The sequence below is a fragment of the Rhagoletis pomonella genome, unplaced genomic scaffold (assembly GCF_013731165.1).
Source record: "Rhagoletis pomonella isolate Grant_MI unplaced genomic scaffold, Rhpom_1.0 Rhpom_scaffold_00008, whole genome shotgun sequence".
In the NCBI taxonomy this organism is placed as follows: domain Eukaryota; kingdom Metazoa; phylum Arthropoda; class Insecta; order Diptera; family Tephritidae; genus Rhagoletis; species Rhagoletis pomonella.
Window position 1 is genome coordinate 35,341,863 of NW_023458562.1, and position 24,279 is coordinate 35,366,141.

Consider the following 24,279-nt stretch of genomic DNA (forward strand, 5'->3'; position numbering starts at 1 on the left):
TTTTAAGCAAAGCACACAACCGACTTCGATTCTCATATAAAAATTTAGGTGTACCGTTAATTTCTTCATGATCCAATTATCGGATCTAAACAAAATTAGTATGGGACCACCCTTAAGGTACCAGTTTCCGATGAAAAATTATCGAAATCGCTTAAGGGGTCTAAAGTTATGCGGTAATATATGAACATTTGAACTCGGTTAAAATCCATGATTATTTTATTGATTAACATACGATTTCCGACATTTCAAAAAAAAATTAAATTAAATCTTAACCCTTGACGACCCAATGGTGGTAAAAAGTGAGCCCGTTTTTATTTTGTGGTTTTATTGAACAAATTTGAATGCAGTTGTTTCTAAATATTTATATTGTCTAATTTAAAAAAAATATTACCAAATTATATTAATTTTAATTGAAACCCTGAAAACTCTAAATTTCCTAATTTATCTGCTGAAAAGTTAAAATAAAACAATCTTTGCAACAACAAAATTGTGAACAACCCTTTGTTCCATTCTTTATTGAGTTCCTTGAGACCTTCTGAGCGCTCTTAATTCGCATATTTTGAAGCGATAGGCCTTCTGTGCTTAATTCTTTACTCATTTTTATTTTATATGGAATGTCCAGAGTTTCCAGGCCTTTCGATTCAGCTTCTCTTAGAAGGGAAAAAGTTACATGAAATAATAATGAAACAGCTTGAATTAAACTTTGCAATAGACACACACCGATGCCCCTACTACGATTTTCTTTTTTTTACTTTGTTTGCCATGGAAACCCACCTTCCCGTCTGCCTTAGGATGACATTGCTATTGCAGGATCTTCTAATAAAGCTTCCAAAGCGCAGGTGTTATTGAAAAATCCCTTCGTGAAGACGTTTATTTACAAGCGCTCCTCATTTTGCCGACTGGGTACTTATGCAGTTCGTTTGGTGATGGTATTTCTAAGCTTTTGCGTTAAACTGTACATATTTAATAATCTTAACCTAAACTTTAACTTTCACACATTTACAGTGTATGCCTTGCAGCGTTGCCGAATGATCAATAAAATTATAGTTTACATTTCATTACGGAATCCGCATTTTCCAAGGAAGATAATCATAGTAAAAACATACATAAGTAAAAATACTTTTAATCGAAGTTGAAGTTAACTTTTTCATTTTTCCTGCGCAGAATTTGACGACGTGTTATCGGCGCATGCATGGATTGCTCAAGCACATCAGCTAAACAACTTTGGATCTACTTATATATTGAATTATAATTTATGGGTATTAAACAAGCTGGACAACTTGACAACATTTTATTCACTGGTAAGTGCTAAGTATGTTCGACGGTTTTTTTATACGGAAGAAAATGAGCAAAACCATCAACAAAAAAAAAAATGTCAAAAATCAACAGTAAGTCCTAACTACTTCAAACTTACACTTTATTATACTAAAATTGAACGGGATACAAATTGCGTACTGAAAATCTTTCTAAAAATCTAACTAAAAGGCTTGAAATTTTTACGAAACTTGCATTTTTTATTGCAAAAAGTTTGAAACGTGGATTTATACAGTTTTTGTTAAAAAATTAATTACATTTTTATAAAGAAATAACCTAAAACCCTATTTTTGACACGGGGCTATAGTTTCAGACTCTGCAGTACATATTTCAAATATTTCGCAAAAGCCTTGATATATCTTGGCATGACTTGGTTTCATTCAACCAATATTGCGCCATTTTCTGTTTTTTTTTTACCGTAAATCATTTCTCAGACAAAAAATAAATAAATACTTTAGTAACTTTAAATATTTTTGGGCCGCAAATCCATCTTCATTTATGATGCCTACAGTATACAGATCTTTTGCTATCATAGCAAATTATCGAATTCACTACTCCGAGGTTGTTCTCTACGCCGCTCATTAAAAAAAATAAAAAATTAACAAGTAAGAAAGTCTAAGTTCGGGCGGAGCCGAACATTAAAAACCCGGCGCAAGTATTAAATATATGATTTTCACCTTTCCGAAAGCTACCGCTACAATTTTGAGTAAATTAGCGTTCATAAATTTCGAAATATTGAAGTTTCAAGCATTTCTGAAATTTACCGTTATATGAAAAGTGGCCTCAATTCTAGTCCGATTTCAATAATTCACAACGTTTTGCTTTTATGTGGCAAGCGCAATAACCACACCGAGTTTGGTAGAAATTGGTAGAACGGTTACCGAGATACATATATGTGGTTACAGTCCGATTTTGCCCATTTTCAATACCATCCGTCCTACGCCCGAAAGAAGTGCACGTACAAAGTTTCGTTAAGATATCTAAATTTTTACTCTAGTTATCGAGTGCACAGACGGAGGGACGGACAGACAGTCACCGCTTAATCGATTTCTCTTTTCATTCTGGTCATTTATCTATACACATTTGTCTATATCTATCTCCATTCGTTTTGCCTGTTACAAACAACCGTTATGTGACCAAGGTTATAATACCCTTGTGCACACGTGCGTTCGGGTATAAAAATTTCCAGAAATTATTTGTCTTAAGCCGGGATCAAACGGTTTGTCCATTTGTACATTTTGACCGTCACAGAGCAGTGTTGTCTAGAAAGCAAATTTTATCGGGAATAAGTTCAGCTCAATAAAAAAAAACCAAAGAACCCCATTCTCTAACCGTCAAAATGTACAAATGTACAAATCGTGTGAGCCCTGCTTAAAACAATTAAGCACTATCAGTTTTCTTTCACATATTTTATTTAAATTAATGTTTGCTATTTTAATTATTTAAAACATCTTCAAATCTTCGACAGAATGACCACCGCTAAGCAATTGTTGTTCGTTTTTATGAAAGAAAAAAAACACATACCGTCATAGAACAAAGCTTTTTTTTTTGTAAGTACGAAAAAGGGCTTTAGCCATTCAAATGGGTCAAGGTACCTATAGTGCAGTGGTCAGCCACCGTGCGCAACAATAAATAGTCCTTCGCTGCGTATACGTAATCTAAGCAAAGTGTATAGAGCAATATTAGCATATTAAATACATACATACATACATATTCATGTACATATAAGCCTCAAAAAGGCGGCGTTTTCATCGCATCCCTCCCCGTGAAGTAATGCCTAACGGTGGTCCCGCGGGGGGCGGAAAGTAAACAGGCTTATCCTGGTTTCGTTGGGCCACTTGAGGGTAGTGCGCTACCACAACGTCCAAAGAAAAAAAAAAAAACATATAAGCCTCACCAAAAAAAAGTCGCGGTTTTTCCATCGGAATTATAACGTTTATTATATGTATTTAAAGACTCCCCCCTAAAAATATCGGAAAAATATTAACATTGCCGGGAGCTGGACCGATTTCAAAAGACCTCCAAAAATAAAATTGAATTTTTAAAATACTTTTCCAAAAAATCACCTCAGGTGATAGAAGATTTTAAGCTTAAAAGCTCCAAATAAAAGTGTCTAAAAATCGTATCAACGGGAACAAAATAATGAGATTTTTGGAGATATTTTCAAATCGGCCCAACTCGCGTAAATCTTAATATTTTTCCGACCAATTTTGGCAGAAGTTTTAAAATATAATAAATTTTAAAACTTCGATGGAAAAACAGTGCATCCTAATGTACATACATCCATCCAAAAGTTGTAAATTATATCTAATAAAAGAACTCTTACATTCTTAAAAGAATTAATTTTTTTTGCGAGAAAAATATCTTACAAAATTCTTTTAATGATGGTGAAACTTTCACTCAGTGCTGGCACTAATCGATTGACTTTTTAATCAATTAGTTAATTCGATTAAATTTAATCTGATTACAGTTAATCCTGATTAATCTGATTAAACAATTAATCGTAACCCCGATTAAAAAAAAATAATTTTTAATCAATCTTTCTTAATTTGATTAAGTAGGTTTGGTGATAAATTAATTTATGCTGGAATTTTCCTGTGCACACAAAGCCAGTCAATCGGGTATGGCTAAGTCGGGTTTCCTCATCAATCTAAGAAATTTGGTGCGCATTTTCATTAAGATCTTTGCCAACATACATTTTACAAACTAGGTTTTAATATCCCTCTGCACATGTGCGCTGGGTTGTAAAAGTTCCCAGCTTATGTAAATATTACTAATAACAATAATTATAATTTTTCTTTTATGTTATTTGCTTTTTATAAGCGTAAAACACTAAATAATTACTACAACTGGTGTTTGGTTTCAAATTCGAACCAACTAGACAACTTAATCAGATCAGTTTTTAATAGGATTGACGATTAATGATTAAAATTAATTAGTCGTAATCGCCGTCAGATTAATTAAATTTAATCGACAATCGCGATTAACATTTTAATCGTTAATTTTTAATCCTTAATCAGATTAACATTTTACCAACACTGCTTTCACTGAATTCAAAATTAATTTTTCTTTTTTAGAAATATTTTTCCCTTGAATTCTTATTGTAGCGGAATAAATGTACTACAGCAAAATATTGCTTGATCAAAATACCATATTTTCATTAAAATATGTTTGCATGTGTGAATATACATATATGTACATACATACATGTATGTACCGTTTTCGCATAGTACATATGTATGTATATTCGTGTTGTAATTAATATTATATGTAGTACAAAATACTATGTTAAGTCCCATTTCGAGCGACTATAAAAGTATTTCAATTTATTTAGTGTTTGGCTATCTATAAATTTTTGAGCATTTGTGTTGACAAAGTGAAAGCATGCATGCACACAAACATACGCACATAGCAAGCAAGCAAGAAATACAAATATGTGTATAAATAAGTTCACATGCATTTACTAACAATGAATACGAAAAAAAAACGCAAAAGAATATCTACTATAAATAGCCTTAATGTCGCACAATGCCGCTGAGATGAAAACAATATACATATGTTTAACAAAAACAAAAAAAAAAGCAGGCAAACAAATACATGAAACAAAATAAAACACAAAAAGTTAAATTTTAGTTCCTAAAAATAAAATTTAGGTAGTGATATGTTCATTTTAAGCATAGTTGAATGTATGTATGGATATGTAAATTTACATATGCATATATCACTTCCAGTAGCGAGATTTTGTCTAAAAATTTAAAGTTTTGAATTTGAGACACAAAAAATTGGAAATTAAAAGCTTTGTGTGTACACCACAAGGAACTTTAAAAATACTTAAGCAAACAAAATAAGAGAACGAGCGCGTGAAAGATTTCATAAATATTTACATAGTCGAATCATTTTGATCTCACAAAGTGTCTAGCGGTATTTTTTGAATCGCTATCTGTGAAATTATGAGTACTAATTTTAGGAAATGTCTGTTGTTTTATACCTTCTGGGGGAAATATATAAAATTTTGTAAGACTACATAATTTGTGTTTCTCATTAGCTCGAGATGACCCAGCCGAGTGTAAGCCGAAGCCGGACATTGGCGTGCATTCCTACTAGGCACATGCCCAGTGATGGTTCTAGCCACCATTCGGAGTTGAGGGCGTTCGCGAAGAATAAGGGCGCTGGACCTATCATTGTCGAGTCTGCGCTAGGTTTGATGTACTGCCCTTGTACTCTCATTGTTGGGTCTGTGTTCCATTTTCGGTTTGCCAGTCCGACAAAGTAAATTTTAAGCCCACTGTTTGTAGGATGCAAGCGGCATATGCATGTACCCGTCTCTTAGGAGGTACATATTTATTTGTGGCAGTAAGGGGCTTGCCAGTTCTGGTCGCTTCAACTGCCTCACAATTACCAATTACTTATATCTCTGTGTCCTGGAACCCTAATAATCCGTGTTATATACTTGGATGCCAGCTCGTTTGGAATATATATATCTACATTCGGTAGCGGTTTAAGAGGTAGCCGAGCAGCATTCTAAAAATTGTATAGCCGCTTAATTGTCCGAGAAAATTCTACCTTATCAGCCATCAACTCAGTTTGAAACACACTGAAGTGATCTGGCAATCGAAAGCATAATCTGAGTGACAGTTCCTCCGACTATACGCTCTGATCCACTGATTTTGTACACTATCGAGGAAAGATTTTTGGAACTTGGGTGCCGATTCTGTTAAGAGGGAGCGAAAAAATTGTTTTCTGAGCAAACCTTTTATTATTGAATCATGGCCCATTGCCTTAACCCTCTTCTGTAAAAACTGCTGAAACAAAAGCAAACAGGAAACCGTAGCGCACCCTCCTTGTAGCGTTCAGCTTGAATGAAAAGCAAGAGCAGTCTACTTGGAGCACAAAAGTTCACATCGCTAAAGATTTGTATCTTATATAAGCCTCCATACTCAATTTTATCAACCACGCTGTTTAACTTTAATATAGTCATACGCGGCTTATGATGTAAAAATGGCAATTATTGGCTATTTAGACGGTAGGTTTTTCGACGTTCCTCATTCATTTTTATGCATGACTTCGACGAAATTCCACTTCTGAATTATTTCTTATACTACGAGTTACACCAAAAAATAAATAGTTCTTACTTTCTTGAATTAAGCGAAAAATCCAGTACTGTCAAAGTATGCTCATTGAGAGTTGCCATACTTACTTGCAAAATTCAAGATGCCACATATCAAATTAATATCATACCATACTTTCAATGCTTGCTTAAGTTGCCTATTTCAGTTAAAAAAAATATTAACTTCAAACGTTATACATATGTACATATGCATTTATACGAAATCCTTTTTCTACCACTCAACTTCTAACCGCCATTTTGACTCAGATAAAAAATAGTATGGTAGCAATAAGCAGACAACATTTCAACTTTTAACAAGCCTTTAGAATTCCTTTACGACTCTATGGAATTAAGTTTACATACCTAATATTAGAATAAATTCTTGAAATGCCAACATTTCAAACATTTTTGCTCACATGCCTGCATACTAATGTACGTATGTATGTGCATATAAGAAGACAAATGTTTTATGTAGTGATGAATGTACTGAAGAAGCATGCAAGTTTGCAAGTACGTAAGTTACTAGATAACCATGAAAATGTGGGTTTATGTCTTTGTAGATATGTATGACTACTTACCGAAGTAATGTAAGTGATCTTTTAGGCAATCATAACGTTTAACTTTTCTCATTAGTAACCATTAAGTGCAACAACTCCTGCCACCGTGCTCGCTTGCAGCTTACTCACTTAAAGTGCAGTATGTACTTTTATATTTACGTATGTGTGTATGTACATACATACGTATGTATGTACATATGTATGTCTGTACAAGTATGTTTGCTTACCGCTTGACCGCCGACAACTCAAATAATTGATATCCCAAGAAGGTATTTCATTTAATTAAATTCACCAGCCACTTACAAAGCGATTCTGAATTTTTCAGTGGAAGACATGCTGGCGACGTTGTGCAAGTATGTCGTTCACTTGGCGTAAAAGGTAAAATTCCATTTGGAGTGATGATGCGACCAATATGCATCACAACTGCCATCAGCACCATCACCACCGCCAACCGCTCACTCTAATCGCCAACAAACCATACAGTCAGCCAGCTAGCTAGCTAGACTGCCATCTTCACTTTAAGCTAACCACCAATCTGGTAAGCAGTCGATCAGCGCAACAGCTAGCAAGCTAGCCAACCAGGCAGCCAGTTAGGCAGCCATCGATCGGCTTGATCGGCACATTCGATCGATCGATCGATGTACGGACATACAAATGCGTACACTTAAGTTGAAAAAGCAGCAGGGTGGCACAGGAGGCAAGGTTAGCAGTGCATATACATACATACATAGCTTGTCGTTAGACAGTCTGGTGTTGCTGCAACATCAGCTATTCGCTGCTATTGGCGATGGGGGTGCCGGTGGTGAGCATCTAGGGGTACAAATCTAGTTGTACTTGCCCGCCTACTAGCCTGCCTTCTGCCTTCTTGTCTACATGCCAGCCTGTGAAGTTGCAGTGTCAATGTGAACAGGAGCAGCATAGAATCTACCATAATGGCTATAGTATCTATCTATAGTGCACACAAGAGCGATCTTTTATACAAACTGAAACATGTTGTTTGTTGGAATGCAGTGATTATCATCAGGGAGCAATAACTGTGATGACATAGCAGTCCAAACAGTCTAAACAGTCCAACGACTAGTAGTATGCGAAGTCGTCATCACCGGTGTTGCACACACACACACACGGCTTGATCAACAAACTCATATTCTCGCATACTTGAATTTAGACGACGCTTAGGCTCCGAGTGTAGCTTGCTTCCTCGTAGATAGTCACTGCACGTGGACTGAAAATATTTCCTATTTAAGGATGTAAGGCAGGCCAAGCCAACAGGCCGCAGTGCACCGACTGAGCAGGCTGTCTTGTACTGTGGCTAGAGTCAATAGTTGGGGAAATACTACTTTATATGAGCATTCGGGATACAGAATGTGTTTCTTCACGTTTATAACTCTATAGACAAACGCGCATTTGCGCCGACTTGTACGAATGTATGTACATATGTATACATATGTATATGTATTTTGTATGTACGTTAGTATGAGCATAACGAATTCTTTAGACGACACGCAACTTCTACGGTGATTTTTGACTTTAATATCGACTAGTATGTTTGTTATTACTGATGTGTTGCTGCTGCTGTTGTTTCTTCATCATCTTGCCAACGTCAACTTCCACTTGAATGTCGTTGTCGTCGTCGTCGTCATCGTCATCGCCACTGTCGTCAGTCCGACTGTTTGAGGACGAATATTTGCGCGTTGCACTTGGTGGCATGAAAAGTCCATAGCAGCCTCGGATCGAGTGTGGCGCGTGTGTTTGTCGACGAGCTCCTCGTCGCATATTGGTGACGTACTCGTACTCGTACGTGTATAATGATACATTACGCAAATCCTCCAGAGGTTGTAATGCTGTCGAATGTTTTTACCATTTCTGGCCATTTACGCTGCAGCAGCGAGTATGTCTCACTAAACTCCACTCGACTGGCAAACAAACGGACATATGCACATACATACATACATACATAATCGTACATAGTACGTACATACTCTTACAAATAAAAACTAAGCAGTAGTGGAAAATGTGTGCAAAAAAAATGAAGATTCTGAGAAAAATCCGGTATGGAATGTTCCAGTGGGATTTGTCAAAACTTCTTTAAAATAGAAAAAACGCAGTTACATATGTACGTAGTATATATGTATGTGTAAGTACTCGGACATAGTGCATACCATAACGTATACATACTAACATACATATGTATATGAAACAGTAACTCCAAGTGTTTAGATTTGGCTGGAATGGCCATGGCACTTTACCTCGAACAGTTTGAGCGGTTGATACAAATTTATTTCCTCATCATTACCTCAAGCCATCATTTTATTCCTCGCCAATATCAGCAACTCGTCCCTTCTTGTTGTAGCGGCTACAACAACCCCGCCCAGATCGGTTAGTCCCTTGATCATTTTCGTGAATCTCGACCAACGGGAGACCCAAAAAGCGTGCATCTTCGATAGGACCTGTCCATAAGGGCAGAGGCGTTAGTAGAGTTGCGTTCAGTGTGCATGCGAAGAGATGTCGCGAGTCATGGGACGCCCCTCTGCATGCTGGGCACTCGTTCGGCACATCTGCGTTTCCTCTGCTCAGGTACAAGTTAAACCTGCTGCAGTAGTGAGAGCGAAGTTGGGCTATTGTGGTTCGAGCCTCCCGAGGCAGACGAAGCTCTGTCTCGTCCACCTCTTTTGGTTGTGTGCCCAGAACGGCATTCATAGGTCGAGAGTATATAACTCTAGACTCACTCCCTGGGATTTCCGTTCAAGACCTGTCGGTATGCTGTCGGGTCTAAAGGCTGCTTTATGAACCTCTAGGCTACGTCCATCAGTTCGTATTCATAGATGCACTTTGATGTGCCGTGACGAGGGTCAATTTGCTTGCAGGTTGCCAGCAACGTTTCTATGCCTTTATTCCAGGTGCGGCAGGCTAGCGACTTGAGATCCTTGTTGCGGCTTTATACTTTGTTGACAATTGCGGTTGTATGTGCCGAGAAGGAGAGCATACTGTAGAAGGTTACTCCGAGTATTTACGGGTTATTCACCCTCGGGATTAGTTCGTAATCGACGTGAATACTCAGCTGAGGTCTGATCTCCTTCGTCCAGGTGGTGAAAAGGGTTTCTAAGGATTTAGCAGGGGAGGGGGTTAATCTCCTTGCAGTGAGGAAGCGTCGAGCAATCGTCAGCATAAGAGACAATCGAGACTCCCTCTGGTGGTTCAGGGAGCTTAGAAATATAAAAGTCGAACAGTAGTTGGGAAAGGACACCACCCTGTGGGATCGTATTTTTTATTCTTCTGGGCTTGCGAAAAAATTACCGAAAAAAATGCCGAAAATTACTGACGAGTGTCCACCACTCAGATAACTCGCCGACCACCGTTTAACGCATTTGACAGGTCCAATGCTACTAGAACTGTTCTCTCACAGGATTGGGTTCGGTTAAGGGCACGAGTTATGTATTTAAGTGTGTATGGAATTAAGGGCTGTTGTTGTGCTGTGTAATTTACGGAACCCATGCTGATGCCTCGCTGGGGTCAGGTGGTATGTTAAGTGCGAGAATAGAAGGGTAGTGTCTTCGCTACCGGGGAAAGGAGAGTTATCAGACGATAGGACTCTCCTTTGTTGGACGGTTTCCCTGGTTTAAGCAAGGGACCACTATTCCCATTTTCCAGATGTCTGGAATGATGAGAGTGGCCATAGACAGGTTGAGGACCTTGGTTGATCCCACAGGATCCAAATTTTTCAGCATCAGCATGCAAATTCCGTCGGGTCCAATGACTTTGCAGGCTTCGCCTTCGCGATGGCTACTCTCATTTCAACTCTGGTGAAAGCAAGAGGCGCAGTTTGTGCAGTCTTCTAGTCACTCGGCGCTTGGCTTTGTCCGCCGGAGGATGCCGTGTGAACTGTCGGCTAAAATAGCTCGCACATCGCTTCGGATCCGACGAGGCGTGGTCGCCAAAAGATATTTCGACTCTGTCGTCACGCTTCGTCGGATTGAAAAATGGCCTCACGGTTGACCAAAGCCGAATCATGAAAAATACGGCGCTGTTGTGAATTTACTTTGAGAAAATTCTTGGCGAAATTTATTTTTAGGATCAAGTCCATATATACACTTATAGCCAGCTGATTAAGTTCAGTGACATTTTGAAAAGTTTTGGCTATTTTTCGTTTTTTTATTTTATTTTATTTACTGTTTATAAACGTCGATGGCATTATTTAACTATCGCCATATAAATCCACATTTCAGATCTTGTAAAAGAATTATAAAAATTCGACAAACTTTCCCAATTACATAAAAATTGTTGGGTATGCAATATTATCATTCCGTTGCAAGGCATAAAGGTAAATTCCATTATATTATCCTTTTTGCGATCATTTCTGTCAGTCACTGTTTGTCTGTGCGTTTATCTTTAATGTATGTATATATCGTATATTTTATTGCATTAACTCGCTTATTGCCAGTATATCTATACAATCACGTGTGCTGTTTGCCATATCTAATTGCAGGTGCGTTTTTAATTTGGCTATGATCGACATTTTACGCATTGTTGTGGCAACAGTTCCTTTTAGATGAATTCCACACGTTTGAACACCTACAAAAACGCTGAAAAGGTCTTACGTGTTCTGTAACTAGAATAAGATATATATACAATAAAATAAGGAAAATTTTCGCTTAACAAGTTTTTCCTGAACATACTCATATTTGTGCAAACATATGCTCGCCACCGCACAAGAGCCCAATCAATCACAAGCAAGGCATTAAAACATTTATTAAACGAGTTAAAATGCTTAAATTACGGTAATAATTTCCTTTTCTTAAAGTGTAAATATGAAAAATTGCTGGCATTCATTTGCATATGGAGCGCATTGCTCAGACACTTGTCTCCAAGCGATCACTCATAATAATACCAAATAGTACACAAAACAATGTCGGCGGCACGGCATTCCTACAATGGGAGGAGTTTGTTGCTATTGACCAACCAATAGCACCGTAAAAGTCTGAGCCGAAGTTATGATTACTTACTTTTACATACATACATATGTACAACAAACAAACATACGTACATGTTCTACTATAAATAAACAATTCAAATCAAAAACGGGCGCGCGCGCACGCCATAGACACTCACTCGCTCAACTAACTGCCGACGTACTCATACGCGTGTGTGGGTATGAGTACGTATTCGTGTATTGTAAAAGATAAGGCCTTCATTGGCAGTAATAGTTAATTAAAGTCTGGTTTGAACATTTTGAATATTCGTGAATGCCTAAAGAGAAACCAATACCAAAAAAGCAAAGTACAAAAAATGCACGAAAACAAAAACAATGCTATGAATGAAGTTCGACTTATCGGCTAGTCAGAGAGCCAGGCAAACAGCTTGATCAGCGAATGAAAACTCAGCTGGCCGACTTGAAAGAGTGCAAAAAGTCTACACATTTGGGCTCTCCAATCCAAGAGCAAGCAAGCACTCTGAAGCAATCGTGTAGCATAGCTGGCTTTCTTGGCGGCGCTCCGGCTGGTTCGTTAGTGCTCCAAACTAGAATAGTACATGCGCTGGAGCAGCTCTCCATTTTGGCGTAACGCAGCAAAGAAAAATAAAAAAACGGTCGTGCTATGTGGCGCGATCGAAAGCGAGTTTATTCGGTAGCGCGCCTCCATCTAGAGAACATCAAGGTGGTCGCAATAACGACATAAACGCTTAGATCAATTCATATTTGTCTGTTACAAGCGATAGTTCCGCAATTTACGTATTTTTTGCCAACGAGTGAGCGTACAAAATAGGAAACACTCCTTATCAGTTGTTTGGCGGCGTTTGGTTTTGCAGTTATAGTAGCAGCAGCAGTTAGCAGTGGCGGCAGCACAGCTTGTGGAATCATTATCAACATTTTTGGAGGATATTAAAAAAATAAATAAAAATAAATGCATTTGCACACAAAATTTCCACTGAACCGGCATAATAAATTGTGGCATTTTTTTGTTATAATTGCATAAATTTTCTACGTATGGCACACGAGCACTTTGCAACACTGAAAATGCATTAGACACCACTGACTCTAGTACACCCTGTACTTCCGCTGCATTGTCAAAAACGAACAGCTGTTTTGGCACCTAAAAGGAATCGAAGAAAATAATAGTCCGGATTGCCAAATTTTACACGGTCGTTTGGAATTTGTGTTAATTTAAATAAAAGTTTTTGAAATTAAAAATAGGAATCGCATATCTACGCGACGTGCACGTTGGCAGTGTGTATGTGTGTGTGAATTCCTCCTGAGGCAGTCATCAAATGTGCAGGCAGTTCGGCGAGCCACATGCGTTAATTTGACATTTGCGTGCAGCTGTCTCGTCCGCCTGCTTCTTTTGGTGTTATCCGATTCGATTCTATACGATCCGAGATTCCCTCAAAAAGTGTCAAAAGTGCGTATTTGTGTTTATTTTTGGAATTCAAGTGTTTGCTGTTTTGCACAGGCCTCAATAGGCAGCCACCGACAAGAGCAACATTCCCTGTGTTTACTGCTCATGCGATCTGATCAAATTTAGTGTTGATACGAAAGAAAGTGGTATTGAAGTGGTGATTTGCAGTGCCGTGCCGTGCCGTGTGATATTGACCGCCGTAGCCATCGCAAGCGTTCCTGATTCGCTAATAATTACTGCGATACAGCAGCACCGAAACGGCGTATACAACAGCAACGGCTATACAACAGCAGTTGCTTCCGTGTGTGTTATTTAAAAAAGGTGAAAACATAAAATCGTCACGGTGGAGAACTTCTACCTTAGAATGGATCCTACGCGAGGTGACTCGCGCTATAACCTCAATTACCCCATGAGCGGCATCGGCCTGAGTTTGGCCGATCAGGCCGATATCTATGGTGGTAATCCAGCGGCTGTTAGTGCGCTCGGCGGTCGACCACCATCGGGCGGACTCATACAGCCGATGGGCGGTGGCGCTGGCATAGGATTCAGTTCCCGTTCGAGTGGCCTCATGCCCAACAGCTCACAGTGTCAATCCTTGGTTACTGGCACATCCAATAGTGCGGGCGGTAATACGAGCCATCAGCGTGGTATCAAACGGGCTGGCTCTGATTGCTATGAAGATCATCATCGTAGTAGTAGTGCTGCGGGTATGTCATCACAAGCGTTACAAGGACTTGATTGTGTTGGAGGCAGTGGGCAACAAAGTGCACAGCAGCAACAGCAACAGCAACAACAACAACAACAGCAACAGCAGAGTCAAGTGAGTGGCAATGTGCCCGATGTGGTGGACGACAGCTACACAGCGTTGCAAAATAAAAAATCACCTCCTGCCAATGGCAAGAAAACAAAAGGGCGAGTCAAAATCAAAATGGAATATATAGATAATAAATTGCGTAGATATACGACATTTTCAAAACGCAAAACTGGCATCATGAAAAAGGTGAGTAGTGCAAAATGTAATTTTGAAAATATTCACATCAAAATTAACGGAAAAATACAATAATAGTCATTTGTTGGAAAGTTGGGTGCACGTTAATTATAGGCGTGCTTATTAAAAATGTTAGATATTAGTTTTGCTAAAAGCGATTTTTACTTCCCAACTTCTGGGTTAATTAAACCTACTGAATGTTTGCCTTTAAAAACATGCATATGTAAAAAATTCAAAGATAAGCAAGTAAAGGGCCTAAAAGGTAGGTACTTCGTTTTTTGCACCTCACACCCACTTAATGATAAGGAGTGCTGCAAGACTATTATATAAAAAAAAATTCGGGCGATAAAGTATCGCTAAGTGCTTCCGCTTGCTAAAATCACTGGCCCTCTTTTCAAAGTTAAAAATCTCTAGCTTCTTATACAGGCACACATATCTATATATGTATGTATTTACATCCATACTTTGTATATAATGCTCTAATGTATTTTTTTCCACTATCCATACCGTGAGTAGCAACGTTCTATCAGTAGGCGTCTTATCGCTAAATGCAGTGGATAACCAAAATTACACGTTTTAAGTTTCAGTCTACTTTAAGTGCATTTTACTAAGTAAATCAAAAGAAAAATTTCCATTGGTAAATATTGTGCCAGCTACTGTAATGCAAAATGCAGTGTGAGAACGTTAAAGATGTGCGGCTTTCGATTATTTTTAAATCTGCGGGCTAAAATAATGTTAACACTTTGGCACACGCTTACGCATTTGCATTGAACTATTTTTGCTTTTATCTTGCTAAGCCATCGAATTTGGAATTTATTGCTGCTGCCAAAAGTGGTGTAGGTAGGTTTTCTCATTTGAGTGTTTGTTGTTGTTGGCGGTGGTACCGCTGTTAGGCGTTCGCGTGTGAGTGATGCACACTTTTTGTTTTATATCTTTTTAAATAAATTCCCCCATTTTGAAAAAAAAAAAAATTTCTTGAGCAGAGTTGAGACTGCATTAAGTTACGGCATTCTACTAGATGAAATGAGTTTACTGCGAAAAATGTTAATCGAATTCATTTAAGTTATTCACTTAAACTAGGGAAAAGCCTCTAAAATAGCGAATGTTTCGAAAATTTTTTTAGAAACTGAATTGTCAAATTTACTATTAACTACCGCTAAACCGCAATGTGCGTGGGTGTGCTCGCGTTTGTAATTTGCCATAATGCTTATTTGAAAAAACCAAGAGGTTTTGTAAAAAAATGTTACACTTTATCTTTTCCTTGACTCTCTTTTAAAATTGGTTAAATTGCATTCGCTGTAAGTTTCAACCCGACGATGTGTTTTCAATCTTAATTTAAAAAAAAAGTTAAATTTGAAAGAGAAAAAAAGAAATAAAAAAAGGTTCTGGTACAAAATAACAAAAAAAAAAAAAAAGAATTTACTTAAGGCAGTGTAACACGATTGGGCGTTTGGCCAAAATTTGGAGCCATCGTACAGTTTCATAAGTAAAAACACTATCAGCTGATTTCCAAAAAATGCCTACAGCAGAGATCACCTGCAAACCCTGCAAAAAATTGTGAGACTAATATCTAAAGATAGTATTCCGAGATTACTTTCAATCGGGTATAATTGGGCATTATTTAGTCGCAACTATTCCCATACGGGTATTATTGTGGATCAATTAGTTTCGACTCATCCCTTACGGGTATAATAGGAGATCAATTAGTCCCCGACTCATTTCTAAAGGGTACTATTAACGATTTAATAATTGTGTGCGGCATTGGCACAGAGAGGGAGTATTCACTTGACAAAACTGTGAGCTCCGGTTCGAATCGCAGCTGGCGCAAATTTTTATTTTTATTTTTTAAAATGACGTCGCTTTTTTACCCATTCGGGTATAAAGGGGAACAATTAGTCTCTTCATAGCACATGCTCCAACAAAAGCGAACAGTTCATTCCATATAAAGAGATCAAAAGTGGTATTACCCTGCAAAAATCGCGACTACTCCATGCATGCGTGAAAAGAGTACTCCCTAAGGACCAAGGAGTACTCCAAAATTAACCACAATTCATATAAAAAAATATGGTCCAATTAACATTGCGATGTCCTAGGGCAGGACCATATACTCCATCCCTGCATTACATCAGAGTATCACAAAACTACTTCAACATATTAACAATGACATTGTTGTTATATTTTTTCGTTTGTACACGCTTTTGTTCTTCACTTCTCAAATGCTTTTTCGAAATTAATAAAAACCAAGACAAAAATTAAAAATTACATGTTCCTCTGACGGCATTCGAACCCAAACATGTTGGGGGCTAAGAACTAACAGCGAGCATCTCTACACGTTCAGCTACAATCAGACATGCACATGTGCTTTCAAATGCTCAACTTCAATCATATTTCGTTAAAACACGAGCAGTGATCGGATAACAAACAATAAGCTGGCGCAGAGACACGAGTTGGTCCGCTACAGCATGACAGAGGCACACTTTTGTAAGTACTCCAATTTACCACAAATAGACTACATGGTCCAACGATTTTTGCAGGGTAGTCGCATGTTCCTTTGCGATTGCTCCCGCAGTCATCCCGGGTTAGTCGCATTTTTTGCAGGGAATTTCCCTGCAGCAATTCAGACTCACCCTAGGTTAGCCCTCAGATAGTCCCTATTGTTACCAGCACTAGACCCTCATAATTCCCCTGCCAATGGTTTAAACTGCCATTTTTAGCATTGGCGTGTCATTGGAAAAGGACCGGTCCAATCAACACTGACCGTAAGATAGTCCTGGACGATTCCAATTTTGGAGAGTTTTTTTTCGTTGGAACAGGATTGCGTTCTGCATTTCACAGATGCTTTTTCATATTTCGGAAACAAAACAAAACTTCATTTTATAACCATGTTGCCTGTTGTTTATTGAATTGCAAGACAACACCACCCTGTCACTGCCAAACTGTACTTTTCGTCTATCACTAGACCGATTCCTTGAGGACTGGTCGCAAGCTGACATTTTCGATGCAAGCAAATGTCTAATTCTGACCAGTCAAATTTTAACCAGTGAAGTACTGGTCCTTTACCGAAAATTGGCCGCCTTATTGCTGCAGGGTTATTCAAAATACACTAACACACTGAACCAAAAACACCAATACACTAACCAAAAACACACCTACAGCCTGCCAAGCACACACCTACAGCCTGACAGAAAAAACGGTAAGAAGAAGAGTAACTTTACATATGGAACTATACGATGTTTGGAGCACATCTTATCCCAATCGTGTAAATACACAAATATTTTTCTTTACTCTAATCCCGAAAAATTATTTATTAAAATTTTTCCATAGAAGTTCGCTTTATTGTACCAACCGTATTTTGTACCAATCGCCCAATGTACCAATCGTGTGGACACTGCCTTCAGAACATTATTATTGATAATTTCAAAGCCGTGAAACCCGCATCTATCGGAAATTTTTTATAACACAAATTACGTTGTGCATCAATTTGATAAATATGGAAAAAGATATGAAATGTTTTGGGTTTGTTAAATTTTTTATTAATTACCAACGTTAGTTTATTCACTTTCTGATAATAAGAATAAAAATTCTTGAAAGATCTATACGCATTTATCGCAAAAAAAAACAGTTGAAAACATGAACTATTTTTCTTAATATTTTAATATGTTTTCGAAATTTGCATCAATTTGATACAAACGATGGATGCGGGTTAAGATTACTTTTGGGTACTAAGGTTAGTTTTTAGTTGATTATGATCGAACAAATTTAAACTGGAAATAACGGTTGCAATAACGATAAATTATGGTCGAAAATCCCAATTTCAACGCTTAAATAATTAGTTTTATTATAACAATGCCAACCTTTTCGGTGCCTGTTAAAATTACAACATAAATTTCCAATAAATCTATTATAAATTTATTTAGTATACAAGTAACAATCGTTTTTTCTCTGATCTTTAACCTCCATTTAACTCTTACAGTAACACCAATAACGGACAGCCATATCACCCTCATACTCTACTTTCAACAGTAGTGAAGGCACCTTAAATCTTCAAAAGACCGTACAAAAGTTACTCCAACTTTTTACAAATTCATGATTCCACTGAGTGATCAAGCTTAAAAAACAAATTGACAATGCTCAAGTTAGAAATACCGTAGAGCAAGCAAAGAACAAGGTTCAAACTTCAGTGGGTCAACAACTGGCTGAGCTTATAATGAAGGACATTTCTTTTCTGTTTAAACTTAAGGGAAATACGGTTTTCCTTTATAAGAATTGACGGTTGTTCCAGAGTTGATTGACTTCGTAGAGAAGATGGAGATTTGTATCCTCTCCTTAAGTCTTTAAGAAATAATCTGTTTTGCGTTCTAGATGGTCAAACACTTACGCTTGAAATACCTATGCTGCAGTACTTAATCCGGAAGTCGAAAATATGTCTCTAGCGTCAATTCAGAGTCCCTTCAGGTTTAGATCATCTTCTATAGTATATCTGTACATAAATGTTTATGCCATCAAACATATGGTGAATCAATCCTGTCGTGTTGGTTACACAACTTTGGATTTCTTATAGAAAGCGAGGAAGGAGTCTACAAATAGTCCGAACTAGTCACCGACATGTCTGAGTTTCCTCGGTCTATGTGCCGACTTATTTAAATCTGACTGCTAAAATATAGGCCATATTTTGAGAAATTTCATTAAGTAGTGGTAGTTACAACATCGGATTTAACTCTAAATTTTTATTGGGATACTTCGCGTACATTCCGAAAACTCCTAAGTACATACTTTAAGGTCCGTACAACCTGCAATGCGAAGCGAATACATCTTAACCTCAGAAGTAGCCAAAACATGGCGGTGGAAACTTGACTTACCGGCAGGCCGAGATGCACATTAGCCCACATCCAATCCTGCTGTTGATACAGCAGCCTCCACTACAAGACTATGTCCTGAAATAACAAACACCTGACCATCATGAAAAGAGGCTAACTTAACGCCGCCTACATTTATGTCTGTCCCGCTGAATTAAATTCTGCACTAGCTTAAAATTAGAGTACGCTTAGATTATTTGGAACCCTATTTATAGCTGTCGTGCCAGTAGAATTAAAAGAGTTCAAAGAAAAATCATTCGTTTTGCTCTTCGACCTCTTAACTTATTAGTCTGAACTCGCTAGAAAATAGAAGAACTGTTCAGTGACTAATGTTTGTTTCTAATCTGATCTCTGTGGGCATTGATTGCCCTGGTCTCCTGAGCAGATAGGTTTCTATGTTCCCCGCAGAGTCTTGCGTTTTATTTCGTTCCAATCGTTAGAACACTTACGGAGTCTAAAAAACGTTTCAAGAGCATTAGATATTGATTTTTCCTCGCCAAAATCTATACTAAAGTCCGCGCTTGTCTATTTTTCATATTCTTAGATTGAAGTATAAAAAATTTTAAATGTTTTTTAAAGCTGCACTCATCCACCGTACATTGCTAAGGAAAAAGTTCAATTGCCTTGGGATATCTCCGTTCTCTCCCTCTGGTCAAAATAGGCCTTTTCAGGGGTTATATAACGACAACGTTTGAAAGCTTAGCTGATCTAGGAGGCATCAAACAGATCGCGTTAGACTCCCGTCAACCCCCAAATAGATTTCAAAACATCCTTTCTGTACAAAAATGCAACTTCTTCTTCTTATGTGGCACTACAACTGCTTGTCGGTTTGGGCCGAGACCAAAAGATTTCGCCAATTGCATCTCTCCTTTTCGAATCGGCGCCAGTTGTTCATAAGTACCGAGAGCAGTCAGGTCCTTCTACACTTGGTCATTATATTTCATGAATGGGCGTACAAAATCTCCAAGCCAGCGCAATCGTTGTATTTTTATGCGCTTAGCTATGCCCATGTTATTAAAAAGTTCATACAGTTCGTCATTCTAACTTCCTCTGAGCGCGCCACCCACGCGAACAGGGGCGTAGATCTTGCGTATAACAATTCTCTAGAAAACCCCCAATGCCTTCTCATCTTTGTCTGACATTGTCCACGTTTATGCGCCATAAAAAAAAATGACGGTTATGATGAGAAACTTGTATAGTGTAATTTTCGTTCGACAAGAGAACACTCTGCTTTTCAATTTCCTACCGAGCCCAAAGTAGCACCTATCGGCAAGAGTTATTCCTCGCGTGATTTCCAGGCTGGCGTTGTTGGTAGTATTTATATTAGGTCCTTGGTAGACAACAAAGCCCTTCACTACTACACTGATATGATCCAATCAGTTGGTTCATGAAAGGATTCAGGCTTTCACACAGATTTGTCGGCAAGACTTTGTACAAAATATTAACAAGACTTATTGCGAGATAAATAATTGGCACTAACGGCGGGATCTCCCTTCTTGTCGATTGGATAAAGTACACTCAGATTCCAGCCTTCGGGCATGTATTCATCATTCATTCTGCCCAACAGCTGGTACATGCGCCCGACCAACTCCTCGCCGCCGTCGTTGAACAGCTCAGTCGGTATGCCGTCGACTCCGGGGCCTTGTTGTTTTTTGGTCACCTTATTGCTGCTCTCACCTCTCAGAAGGGCGGAAATAAGTTTTTACACCGATGGATCAAGCTAGACAACTGGGTTGGCTACGGAGTTTTTTCTAAAGAATTAGAACTGGAATTATTCGCCCGAATTCCGTACCACTACAGCGTTTATCGGGCAGAAGTTCTAGCTATGAAAGAGGTGGCTGTGAATCTTAATATATATGCCATAACGAAGACTAGGATTAATATCTTCTCGGATAGCCAAGCGGCCATCAGATTAATGAACGCGGTAATGCTAAGATTAAAGACTGCACAGGAATGCCTGGCAGACCTAAATAATATTGGCACCACCTTCAAGGTCAGTCTCATATGGCTCCCGGGACTTAAAGATATTGAAGAAAATTGCAGAGTCGATGAGCTAACGAGGAAAGGTGAAAGCAGAAGCAAGATTGATATACCCAAGGCAACCTGTAAATTAAGTATTAGAAATAACATCATTCAAGAGGCCAATAGGTCATAGTTAGACGAGGCTACTTGTACAACAACTTGGCTACTATCGCAAATTGATGGGAAAACCCGAAGAACTGCTCAGCCTCCCAAGGGAAAACATTTCGACGACCATGACTTGAATAACCGGTCATTGGCTATATGGCAGCCGCGCTTCGAGAGTAGGAATATTCTCCCATGAATATTGCAGAAGTTGCAGAGATGAGGAAGAAGAAGAAACGGTTGTGCACTTCTTCTATAGCTGCCCAGCTTTAGCTAAGAACAGAGCGGGATTTCTAGGTAGGCACTTCTTCAGCTCTCTCACAGAACTATCCAGTGTAGGAATAAGACCAATCCTACGCTTCATAAGAGCTTCAAAATGGTTCAAAGAGGTTCCCACATTTCACAGTGGTACCAAAATGGACCTGCAATGGACCGACTGCCACATTAACCTAATCCAACATATCGCTCAAACGCCACTTAGAACCACTAAAACAATTCTCCGTTTAGTCAGACCTCACTGAAACAGCAACACGCGGTGTACAAATCTCCCGAGTGCCTAGCGTTAGTTGAAATTGTCGAGTGGAATTAATGGACTAGCCGATCTAAGTATCTGGTGCTAAGTAAGTCACTATAAGAACAACATAGGAAAAACTTACTTATTTGTACAGATGTCACTTGGTCGTTCAGGTAATTTATTAACTTCTCTACGCAGGTGGTTATTTATGCGGCATCATAATTGGTTCGATTAGCTTCAGACAGTTGAGCAATAAAGAGCAAATAACATAAAAATACAAATGATAATTTTTCAAAGACCAATCAATAGTTATGTACGTACTTATGCAGTTGCAAGCAAAGAGAAGCGATCATTGCAAGCGTACACTTACATACATACATACTCAGATTTATGTACATACATGGACAGCAATCAAAATATTCCCAGGCAGCCAATCTTCAATGCTAAGTAGTTAGACGCGTGGTAGATTTATATGCAGATACAAACAAATGTATACACGTATAAATTATCCTACATCCGTACTCACTTACATACATATGTATGTACATATGAGGGTACTTGCATTATATTGGTAGATATATTGATAGTTAAGCATGCGTCACTTTGAATTTCCATTGCAAACTTCACCACTAACTTGACAGCCTTATGGCGAGCCAGAGGCAGCTCCTGTCCTACGTGTTGCAGCGTCGAGAATGAGAATTACACGCACCAGCGCAAGCCGCACAGACGATCGCCACATCGCGAATGTATCTACATACATACATACATATGTGTGTGTGCATGCTGGATGTGTTTTCTTGTATTTAATAAGAAGCACTGTTGAGCAGAAGCCGCAAGAGCAACAACTTTAGCGCAGTAGCAACAACAACAAAAGCTGCGATGAAAGGAAGAAATGAAGGAGCAAAAGAGGCTGCAGCGCGCGCAACCTACAGCAGGCGGCTTGAGGTTGGCGGCTCCGCACTGGCTCGAACGGTTTGTTGGCGGCGCGCAATTGCATTGAACGGAAAACTGACCGTCCGATCGACCATTCGACCGACCGACCAACCAACCGACAGTGCGATCTTTTCGTCCGCCGTTTGCGCTCGATGTGTGATCGTGTTATTCGTTTTAACATTGGGGTGAAAAAAATCTACGTTACGCTTTTGTTTGTTTGCTCCACAGAGACCAAATCATTTGTTAGAACGCGATTATTTGTGTTTGCGACACAATGTTTGGGGCTTATCGGTAAGCAATGATCAGCGCAAGAGTGCGCGCGCGCGCTAGCGCTCGTCCTCCCGCCCGATCGAACGCCATCGCAATCGAATCAAAGAGCAAAGAGACAACAACAACAACATGCGCACATCACACACATCCTCGACACACCTACCGCCCCAAAGAATACAATTGCCGGTAATGCCGTGTGAATATGTTGTTGTTGTTGTTGCTGTTGTTCGTGTTACTCTTGTGGCACTTTTGACCAAAGCTACGCAGATTTACAAGTAGCAGGCTGCTTGTGGCAGCCCGGCAGACAAACTGCGACAAGCCGCGCTGCTGCAATCCTTCGTAAATTCAATTTAACACCTTTTGGCGGCATCCTTTTCGCGCGCGCGCTTCGACGCTACGAGACACATGCATTGTTATTTTGCAGCGCGCAATGCGCTAGCCACTTTGGCCACGGGTGTTGTTTATTTTGCTGTTGTTGTTGTTGTTGCTGCTGGGTTCTTTGCTGCTAGCCATGCTTTTATTTGAACATATTTTAATTCTTTCGCCTGTAGCTACCGCTGTTTTACATGTTCTATTTGTGGTCATCGCACGTGCGACAATTTTCACATTTGATCCTGTCCGCTACGCGACGCGGCGGCGTGGAATACCACCGGCACGCCGCGCGCGAATGGCAAGGTGGTGGTTGGCGAACATTCACATACTCGTGCATATTTGTATGTAGAATTCATGTTTTGGGCTGCCATTTATCGCCGTGGCGGCTGCGCTGGCGGCGGCTCTGATGGTGGCAGCCACAATGACACCTCCTTGGCATTGGCATGGCACGCTACAGAGAAGAGGCTGTGGTGAAGCAGCATCGACATTTTGTGACGCTACATACATATTGCTTTGTGAAATTCTTTCAAGTTTCGCCTGCTGCTACTGCTGCTTCAACAAAACTTTTCCAATAAACATTTTGATTTGTATAATTATTTGCAGCAGAAAGCGCTGTATGTAGGCGTGCAGATTTCAATATGCTTCTACGTTTTAGATTTCATATCAGCGCGCTTGCGCATGCTGGCACCACAGATGATGTTGCTGATGTTGATGATGGCACCATATCGTCATTGTGTAGTCAAATGAGCAAGACTTAACCCACGCATGCGTGGTTGCTTAAGCAATAAATGAACAAAAAAAAAAAAATTAATAATAAATAAAAAATAAAAGTAAAGCTACAGTTTACGCTTG

The 24,279-nt window shown here is 39.0% G+C and overlaps 2 protein-coding genes across 3 annotated transcripts in view; both read left to right on the top strand.

Moving 5' to 3' along the window:
• Positions 1–13,172, top strand: part of LOC118744733 (serine/threonine-protein kinase 10) — a 50,291-nt gene extending 37,119 nt beyond the window's left edge. Inside the window, exons 13-14 of the transcript XR_004993582.1 lie at positions 1,165–1,301; positions 11,465–13,172. The gene's annotated coding sequence lies outside the window, so the exon portion shown is untranslated. The remainder of the gene's footprint in view (positions 1–1,164; positions 1,302–11,464) is intronic.
• Positions 13,173–13,492: 320 nt separating this feature from the next.
• The window catches only part of LOC118744735 (serum response factor homolog), a 64,459-nt gene continuing 53,672 nt past the window's right edge, over positions 13,493–24,279 (top strand). For both annotated transcript variants that reach the window (XM_036477989.1, XM_036477990.1), the window contains exon 1: positions 13,493–14,370. In XM_036477989.1, the coding sequence (XP_036333882.1) occupies positions 13,735–14,370 (636 nt within the window). In that variant the 5' untranslated portion in view covers positions 13,493–13,734. The remainder of the gene's footprint in view (positions 14,371–24,279) is intronic.